The 10000-nt window shown below is 49.9% G+C and overlaps 2 protein-coding genes across 3 annotated transcripts in view; both read right to left on the reverse strand.

Annotated features, from left to right (window-relative positions):
- The window catches only part of prkcea (protein kinase C, epsilon a), a 17801-nt gene extending 13986 nt beyond the window's left edge, over positions 1–3815 (reverse strand). For both annotated transcript variants that reach the window (XM_083687464.1, XM_083687463.1), the window contains exon 1: positions 3431–3815. In XM_083687464.1, the coding sequence (XP_083543590.1) occupies positions 3431–3775 (345 nt within the window). In that variant the 5' untranslated portion in view covers positions 3776–3815. The remainder of the gene's footprint in view (positions 1–3430) is intronic.
- A 3148-nt stretch (positions 3816–6963) lies between these two features.
- six3b (SIX homeobox 3b) lies at positions 6964–8839 on the reverse strand (the record flags this gene model as incomplete). Its single annotated transcript, XM_083688178.1, has 2 exons — positions 6964–7102; positions 8148–8839. 2 exons carry the CDS (start codon positions 8837–8839, stop codon positions 6964–6966), a joined length of 831 nt encoding a protein of 276 aa, XP_083544304.1.
- Positions 8840–10000: the final 1161 nt, after the last annotated feature.

Below are 10000 nucleotides of genomic sequence, written 5' to 3' on the forward strand. Positions count from 1 at the left end.
TCCCTCTCTTTCTCCCTCTCTCTGGCTCTCTCCCTCTCTTTCTCTCCCTCTCTGTCTCTCTCCCTCTCTCTCTTTCTCTCCCTCTCTGGCTCCCTCCCTCTCTCTGGCTCCCTTGCTCTCTTTCTCCCTCTCTCTGGCTCTCTCCCTCTCTTTCTCTCCCTCTCTGGCTCTCTCCCTCTCTTTCTCCCTCTCTCTGGTTCTCTCCCTCTATCTCTCTGTCTCCCTCTCCCTCTCTCTTTCTCCCTCTCTCTGGCTCTCTCCCTCTCTTTCTCCCTCTCTCTGGCTCCCTCCCTCTCTTTCTCCCTCTCTCTCTGGCTCTCTCCCTCTCTTTCTCCCTCTCTCTGGCTCTCTCCCTCTCTTTCTCCCTCTCTCTGGCTCTCTCCCTCTGTTTCTCTCCCTCTCTGGCTGTCTCCCTCTCAGGAGCATTTAGTCTCAATGACAGCCTCCCACGTCCATCTGTCCAAAAGACAAAATTCAACATAGAGAGTGAGTGATTCTGTGTGTGTATGTGTGTGTGTCTGTGTGTGTGTGTGTGTCTGTGTGCGTGTGTCTGTACTGTATGTATGTGCGTGTGTGCGTGCCTCCTTTTGTGTGCTTCCTCCCTCTCTCTCTCTCTCTCTCTCTCTCTGTCAGTCAAGAGCCTGTACACACACGCACACACGCACACACGCATGCACGCACACACACACACACACACACACCGTGGCCCTGCTGAGTGAGACAGTGTAAGAGTCATGCATCTTTAATAGAACATCAGACCGGGCTAATAATGTAACCCAGCCATGCTGGAGCAATCAGATCGTCCGATTGGTGCTCTCCAAGACAGCCCCTCCTCCAGGATGATTGACAGGGCCTGTGGGCCATTTGAGCAATGGGAAAGTAGGAGTCATAGAATTAGAACACTGGACATTCCCAATCATATCAGATTCCCTGCCCTCACAAGGATCACATGACTTCATTCAGTTCAAAACTTCAAACCACTTTACACAGAATCCACTGGGGTATACAAGTATCAAGAAACACCCACCCACCACCCACCACCCACACACACACACACACACACACACACACACACACACACACACACACACACACACACACACACACACACACACACACGCCAGAGAGAGAAAGAGAAGAGAGAGTGTGCATTTCTCCTGCGGTTTGAGAGTTCTCAAATGTCACCCTATTTCTTCCCTTTCACTAGGGCCATGGATGACAAACCCCAGACACACACACACACACACACACACACACACACACACACACACACACACACACACACACACTCCACACCCACACCCACACACACACTGCAGTGCTGACCTGATTTGGTTTCCCTGACCAGTGCATTGTGTGTGTGTGTGTGTGGAGGGGGGGGGGGGGGGGGGTGATTGTCTTTCTTGTCTCCGTAGTGACAGTGTGCCAGGGCATCTTAAGCCCAGTTTGCCCTACTTCTACAGCAGGTCACTAAGGGGTGTGGCCAATGATGTCACCACCCGGCAACCTGCCACGGTAACAGGCCTGAGGCAGCCTCTGACTGTGGCCCTCTGGGTAATAATCCAGCCTCGGTCTGTTTGACTATTTGTGTAACTGTTTGTGTGACTAAGTGTGTTTGGATGACTAAGTGTGTGTGTGTGTGTGTGTGTGTTTCAGGGGCTGCTGCGGGCTGCTGCAGTGTTTGTCAGATGGTGGCTTTTGTCTGAAAACACTGATTTTGTTCAGTCAATGGGTCACAGGGAAAACTAGAAGCTTTCTAGAAACAAACTATACCGAACAGCTATCATTTATACTTCATATCCCCTGAGCTTCACATGCACACAAATACTGCAGACTGCAGACACCTCCCTCCCTCTCTCTCTTTCCTCTCCACCATCCCTCTTTCTCCCCTCCTCCTCCCCCCATCACTCTGTCTCTCTAGGTGCACAGCCAGGAGGGGGTAGCTGTGATATCACCATGGGGACAGGCTCCATAGACGATCTGAATGACTGAGTGACATAATTCATCATCAAAACCTGGACAGGACACACACTGTGTGTGTGTGTGTGTGTGGGGGGGGGGGGGGGGGATGGGAGGATGGGAGGAGTGAGAGAGAGATGGGAGGAGTGAGAGAGATGAAAGAGGGGATGGGGGAGTGAGAGAGAGATGAGAGAGGGGGTGGGAGGAGCCAGAGAGAGATGAAAGAAGGGGTGGGAGGAGCCAGATATAGATGAAAGAGGGGGTGGGAGGAGCCAGAGAGAGATGAAAGAGGGGGTGGGAGGAGCCATAGAGAGGTGAGAGGGGGGGTGGGAGGAGCCAGAGAGGGATGAAAGAGGGGATGGGAGGAGCCAGAGAGAGATGAAATAGGGGGTGGGAGGGGCCAGAGAGAGATGAAAGATGGGGTGGGAGGAGCCAGAGAGAGATGAAAGAGGGGGTGGGAGGAGCCAGAGAGAGATGAAAGATGGGGTGGGAGGAGCCAGAGAGAGATGAAAGAGGGGGTGGGAGGAGCCAGAGAGAGAGATGAAAGGGGGTGGGAGGAGCCATAGAGAGGTGAGAGAGGCTCGTTAGAGCGGAGGGGAACATCATGTATTGATCACACTGGCTGATCAATGGCATGTGGTCAATCAGCGGAGTGATCCATACACTCTGACCTTACTGGGGGAGAGAGCAGGACAGCCTGGGGTGTGTGTGTATGTGTGTGTGTGTGTGTGTGTGTGTGTGTGTGTGTGTGTGTGTGTGTGTGTGTGTGTGTGTGTGTGTTGCGTGTGCGCCCCGTTACATAAAAGCTCATCAGCCTCTCCCCAACAGCAGCCATCTGAACAGCTCCATCCCTCATGGACAGGGGAGCCACCCGGCCCGGCTCAGCCCAGCCTAGCCCAGCTCAGCCCAGCCTAGCCCAGCTCAGCCTAGCCCAGCTCAGCCCAGCCCAGCTCAGCCTAGCCCAGCTCAGCCCAGCCTAGCTCAGCCCAGCCCAGCCACACCAGACCCCACCAAGCCAACACCAAGTGGATCCACATCAGAGAACCCAGAACCACCATATTGAGTTTACAATAGAAGGCATTATATTGCCCATTGCATGCCCACTCGGCTTCAGAACCAGAGGAGATGTGGAGGGGGATTAGCCAGGGCTGGCAGACTGGCATGACGTAATTTAATAGAGTAGGACTAACTCAGCCATGAGGTCTGGACCTTCCTGGAAACAGTGGTAGTGCACTCTCCGCCGCAGGGTGAACACACACACACACACACACGTGTATGGCACACGCATGTGCACACTCACACTCACATGCACGCACAAGCACGCACACACACACACACACACACACGCACACACACACACACACACACACACACACACACACATGTGTATGGCACACGCATGTGCACACTCACACTCACATGCACGCACAAGCACGCACACACACACACGCACACACACACACACACATACCCAGTCCTCAAAGTGCCTGGTCCCATTCTGTAGCAGGTCTTCCAGCTGGATAGTGCAGTTGGCCACAAAGTCGTCGTATCCGATCGGTGCGTCGTGGAAGACAGACAGCTCCAGACTCCGGCCCTCCCTCACCTCGGAACAGAACTCCTGGTGCCAGGCGGGACTGTTGGTCTTGGTCCTGGTGGCGGTTTGGCCCAGCCGGTTCTGGTCCAGGTTGAGAGCCAGGTAGGGGTCCAGCAGGAAGGAGCCGCTCTTCCCCACTGCATGGCGTAGCGCCCAGGGGGTGGGCTTCAGATCTACCGCCTCACACACGCGCACCTTCAACAGACCACTGAACACAGGCATGGCCGGGAGGGGTGTGTGTGTGTGTGCGCGTGTGCGCGTGTGCGCGTGAGAAAGATAAAGTGTGTGTGTGTGTGTGTATAGGACTGCCTGCCCCCCCCCCCTATGTGGGGTGTTTTTTTCCCCTTACAGCTGTCTAGCCACAGTCACTGCATCAGATGGATGGTAAGCCTCTGCTACATCCCAGGGTTCCATTGGCTGTTCAGACACTCAGCCATGATAGAGTCAAATTAGAACACACTGTTATAAGGCACACACACGTCAGCTTTTAAAACATTCACGGAGGAAAAGCGATAAACCGATAACACAACACACAACACCAAGCTTCTGTTCCCGAAACCTGCTGCGAGACAAGCCAGGTCGCGATAAAGCTCTCCGTGTTTGTTTACAGTCCGTCCCGTGTGCGAGGCGAGATCGGATCCCTACAGCGGAAATAAAGCTTGTGTGAAACAGATCTCGGTGGCGAAGGAGAGAAATAACATCAAGAAACGTTGACGCATCCAGTTCTGATCATCTGACCACCGACTCCCCGGTAGACCGGCTGTCTCTCCCGGGTCAGGGTGGGAGAGGAGAGCGCGAGCCGCCGCGCCTAGCCATCCGGGATCCGTGCCCCGTCCCGTGCCGCGGCTCTAGCTCGTTAATCTCCTTGGTAGATTTCACGGGAACGCGATATTTGTCTTCTGTCGGGATGTTTTTTGTCCTTATTTTCGACTCACGGGCAACTCGAATAAATAACGCTGCTCCCTCTCTTTCTCTCTGTCCCTGTGCGCGGTCTCTCGCGTTTCCCGTCCTTCTCCCGAATCCGTGTGAGCGCGATCTTCAGGAAATGCGCAAAACGCGTCAGCCGCGCCGCGTGCCCCCTGCGCCGGATGGGGGAGTGTGACTGTGTGCAGATTGGGGAGAGGTGGGTTTGTGTGCGAGCGGGACAGAGACGGGAGGGGGAGAGGATGGAATTCACCCGCGGGGCGTAGAGGCTGTGTGTGTGTGTGTGTGTGTGTGTGTGTGTGTGTGTGTGTGTGTGTGTGTGTGTGTGTGTGTGTGTGTGTTCCATGTCAAGACCAGACATCCAATACAATCAGTCAGTCTCTCTGCCTTATGCATGGTCATGGTCGTACACACACACACGCACACACACGCACACACACACACACACACACACACACACACACACACACACACACAGGGAGAGAGAGGGGGGGAGGTCCACAAAGGGAGGCATGGGCAAACATACACAAATGCATGGACGCAACAGCTGAAATCATTGGGATGGATTACATTTTATTTTAGATATCTTACTTTGTGTGTGTGTGTGTGTGTGTGTGTGTGTGTGTGTGTGTGTGTGTGTGTGTGTGTGTGTGTGTGTGTGTGTGTGATACATTCCCGGACTCCACTTCACATACTCACATACACACACACACACACACAACCAATACCCCCTCATTCAGCAAATGACACATTCAGTCTCCATCCCAATACCTGATTGGTTAGCAGGGCTGAGTGACAGGAGTATCACCATGGCGACTGTCAATCTGTATCTGCTGTGAGTTGTGACTGTTCGGACTGATTCATTCTGTTTGCCCAGGCAGGACCTGTGTGTGTGTGTGTGTGTGTGTGTGTGTGTGTGTGTGTGTGTGTGTGTGTGTGTGTGTGTGTGTGTGTGTGTGTGTGTACGGACTGTGGCCAGACAGCACGGGTATACACTCGACCTGAATCATAGGCCTCCTATGCTGGATCGGACATTTTCTTTTCACTTTGTCCTTTCACTGGCTGTGTAACCAGGCCAGGGCCGCGCAACAGATCACAGCTCAGCCCAGTTTAGCTCAGTCGTGTGAAATGGGTTGGCCTAGGTGTGTACCAGAGCCTCAGGCCTCAGGGCAGCATAGAACAGGGAGTCAGAGTGCGGCAGTCACAAAGTAGATTAGAACCCATAAATCCTCTTTGTTCTGATAACGCTTTAGGTAATGATACTGAGTGCACATTTGGTTTATGAAGTTCAGTCCCTTGAACCATCTATAATTCAGTGTTTCAGTCCTAGTCTGTTCTCGCCATCTAGCGGCTGCATGCGGTAGTGCGCCAGAAAGAGCAATGCATGGCGTCACATGAAAGACTTATATATATAAATATATATATTATTTTTTTTATTCAACAATAGTGTACAAAACAAATCATGGGCAATACATACAACAACAGTAAGCATATGCATTCACCAGAGAGATAAAGGAAAGAAAGAAAAGAGAAAATAAAAGGTCACATGAAAGACAGCGGCCGCTGTTTGGCTGTGTGTCAACATGTAGCATAAAAGCTTAGGCCCTGTGTCGGACGACACGCCACTGGGCGGCGCTGTAAGCACACACACAGAGTTTTACTAACTTGGAGAGATCAATTATTCTGTTCGATTTTCAATTCATTTCAACAAGTAGATATTCAAATCATGTATAGCCTAATTTCAATCCACATCCCGGATTGGCTGGGATGGAAAACAACAAGTCTCTATTTCTATCTTCAGAAAAATGCTATGTAAAACTCACACGTCCATCAATCATGTGATTAGGGACAGTAGGTAGGCTTAGGCTACTAGGCTAAAAGCGCAAAAACTCTGTGTATGATACTCTTTAGTGCAAACATGTTAGCAATTTATAGTGTATGTGTTGCCTATGAGTGATAAGGACCAACACTTAGACCAGTATAAAAGTAAACACACTGAGATTCAATATATTAATTTAATTTATTTGCATAAATTACACTTTTTCACAATTTATTTCAACTCGATTTGATCATTTGAAAACAACAAATATAGATTTGAATGAATGAATTTCGTTTAAGGGCAATCATTTCAGTGAAAAGCTCACAGATAGACGAACTGACATACAGATGGTGCGAATGGACATTGTATGACGAACACGATGAACATGACATGATGCGTCTTTGCGCGGGTGAGAGATGTCCATATCTCGCACTCGCGGAGACGGCGCGTGAGTGCGTCCTGATGCCAGTATCTCCAAAATGAAGAAACGAGACCAAGACGACAAGTGTTTGGTTATACAAGAGATGGAGTCGCGTATCTGACCACGAATGTTGAGAACAACCTCATTTGTCCTCATTATCATCCTCAGAGAGGTTGTCACAAAGTATACAGCTCAGACAACACCCCTCTGGTTCCCGGTAGCGTATGCGTGTCCGTTATTGAAGTGTCAGATGTCGAAGTCAGAGTCGCTGTCCGTTACCGAGAGGAACGTCCCTACTTCCCCGCGCTCTGCACTGCCGTTAGGGCTGCGTTCGGTTCTGACCAGAGAGCCCATGCTGCCCGATCCTAGCCCGTGGTGCTGCAATCTGAGAGAGAGCGAACGCAGAGGTCGCACAAAAAAAACAATAATAATCAATAATCAACAACAATAACAACACATCAGCTTAATGAAACCCCTCTCTCCACACAATGACATTTCTCCATGCGTGTTCATCTGCGCGCAGTGAGGCATACACATTGATGGAGATGGTGAGAGAGAGAAAGAGACATGTCCAGGTCAGGTGGAGAGAGAAAACGGTCCCGCGCGCTTTACTCACGAGGAACTCTGCAGCGATGGCTACTATATACCCTTTTTACGCTTACCCTTAAGTTCCTCAGTGAATAAATCGTGTACTAATAAGTGTGAGGCAATTTCAACTAACTTGTTCAGCTTTAAATGACTATAAACTCTTCAAACACAAATAAATAGTTAAATAAAATACTTCAAAGTATAGTCAAACAGTGTTTTGTCGGGACAGCAGAAAACTGTGCGTAATAACTGTTGCCACTGCTGCAGAGTAACACTGGAAACTGAACGTGTCCGTTGATCTTATCGGTAACTACTACTGCAATAAAGAGTCTCAAAAGATCCAATGTCTGCATCTTTACTGTTGATGATGGATGTCAGAAAGTGATTTTTTTTCCCCCACATCTTTCCTCTAAAATCTTTCCTTACAGAATAAAAAAAAAATATTATGTAGTCTGGCATAGGATATCATATTGTCTGGCATAGGATAAATGTTTCTCGGAATGCGTATTTCGTTTTGCTTTCTTCCACGGAGGAACATCGATTTTTTTCCCCATTTAAAACATGTCCTAGGTATTTATTTGAATTGTTCACTTTGGTTAAGGTTAGGGTTAAGGGTTTGGTCACCCTAGGTTTTGACCTAGTAAGATGCTGGTCAGGAAGGTGACTTTAGTCTCACCCCTAAAAATATACTTTTAGAGATGCACTCAACAAAAATGTTGGCTGTAATCATTAGGCTACCAAGGCCTGTTATTTCATAAACCATGCTGCAGGTTATGATAATGATGGCAGTGTCGTGTCTAGCCTAATTGGGTTTGGTTCAAAGCCAGCCTAAAGCCACTAACCTGTTTTTGGCAGCAGCTGCTCGGTCTCTCTGCCTCCGGTTTTTGAACCAGTTTCCAACCTGAGTTGGTGTGAGCCCGGTGGCGCGCGCCAGCTCCCTTTTCTTCCCGGGGTTTGGGTACGGGTCCTGGAGGTACCACTCTCTCAGCAGCCCGCGCGTGCGCTCCTTAAAGCAGTGCGTCTTCTGCTCGCCGTCCCAGATGGTCCTTGGTAATGGGAACTTCTTTCTCACGCGGTACTTGTCCACCGGCCCGAGCGGCCGCCCGCGAAGCTTCTCCGCCTCAAGATAGTGCGCCTCGAGCCACATGACCTGCAGTTTACCGTGGGAAGCACGCGTGAAGCGGTGCGTCTCCAGGATATGGTAGAGCTCCCGGAAGCTGCCAGTGTGGTAAGCCACCACAGCTCGGGCGCGCTGGACTGATTCGTGCTCAGCAATAGAGTCGCATGCGCCTGGGGCAACTGGGAGCGACCAGAGGAAACGCGCAAGCCGCTCGATGTCTCCGGTTTGCTCTAGAGTCTCACACACACTGGCCACCTGCGCCGCGGAGAAGCAGTGCCCCAGTGTAGCCGCGGGAGCGCACGCGGGGATCCCCTCCGGTGATCGGTCGCGATGCAGGAGCGCGGGCCGGTCGGTGAAGTGAGGCAGGAGGAGACGGGAGACGGAAAAGAGCTCCAGCGGCGATCTGAACACCATTGTGTTACCGGAGAATAGCCGAGAGGAGAAGAGAGAATCAGAGAAAACTGGCTTCACGGGTAACGATTTCGTAGCCCACTGAGACCGATTCAGCGGAGTCTCTCTCTTAAGCTTACCTGAGGGGCGTGGAGGGACCCTGTTGCAGTGTCTCCATTGGTCGCCTTGCGGCCGGGGCATGGTTGTCATAGCATCATTGTCAATCTCTCCCGCCCTTTACGCACAGGCTCATGGCTAGAGTTATGGAAGCACTTTCCTCCTCTTCTCCTTTCCATCTTTCGTATCAGCCTGTTCAGACTCAGATGTAGAAAAGCCTTAGTCCACTCGGGCAGTTGGCCTCAAAGACATTACACATATCAGCATCAGTGATAAAAAAAATAAAAAATAAAAAAGCCTACGCTGTACCGTTTTCTTGGCATTAGTTCAAGTTCTAAAAATAGTGGGTGGTCGTCTTTCCGCATTTCTGTTGTAAAGAGAGGAGAGGTTGGCTTGGGTTACCGCCATAGCAAACGTTAATGTTTATGAGACAAAGGGACAGACAAATAGAGGCATGGGTATGGTTGTGATGATGATGATGATGATGATGATGATGATGATGATGATGAAGATGACAAAAAAGGCAGCAGAAGTAGACAAGGAGCAGTGTTGGAGAAGCTACTCTGAAATATTTCACTAAATTACGAATTGCTTTACATGGGAAGAAGTTGAAATACACTAAAGCTACCCTTGAAAAAAAATCTAACTAAAGCTACTTTGAAAAAGTAGTTCACGACATAAAAAATAGGCTACTTCGTCCAAAACACGACAGTCAGTTACTGACAGATGACCAGTCCGTATGACAGAAGGCGTGTGGCTGAAACGCTCTGAAAAAGAGAAAGAGAGAGAAAAAATCAGATGGGGTGGCTCAAAGTGGGGAGACGGGGGCAGTGAGGGAATAAACAGTAGGGACAATTGAAGTTCAAAGGGGCTGAAATTTTAGTTAAATTCCTATTTCTTTTCTTCTTTTTTTTTTTTGGGGGGGGGGGTGTAACTATCACCAAGCTACTGCAAAATGTAGTCAAACTAATAGTTAAGCTACATGAAGTTAACCTACATGAACTACTCCTCAACATTCGCAAAAAGTTATATAAAGTTACTATAGGCCATAAAAGTTGATAACAAATA

The sequence above is a fragment of the Argentina silus genome (assembly GCF_951799395.1).
Source record: "Argentina silus genome assembly, chromosome: 16".
NCBI classification, from domain to species: domain Eukaryota; kingdom Metazoa; phylum Chordata; class Actinopteri; order Argentiniformes; family Argentinidae; genus Argentina; species Argentina silus.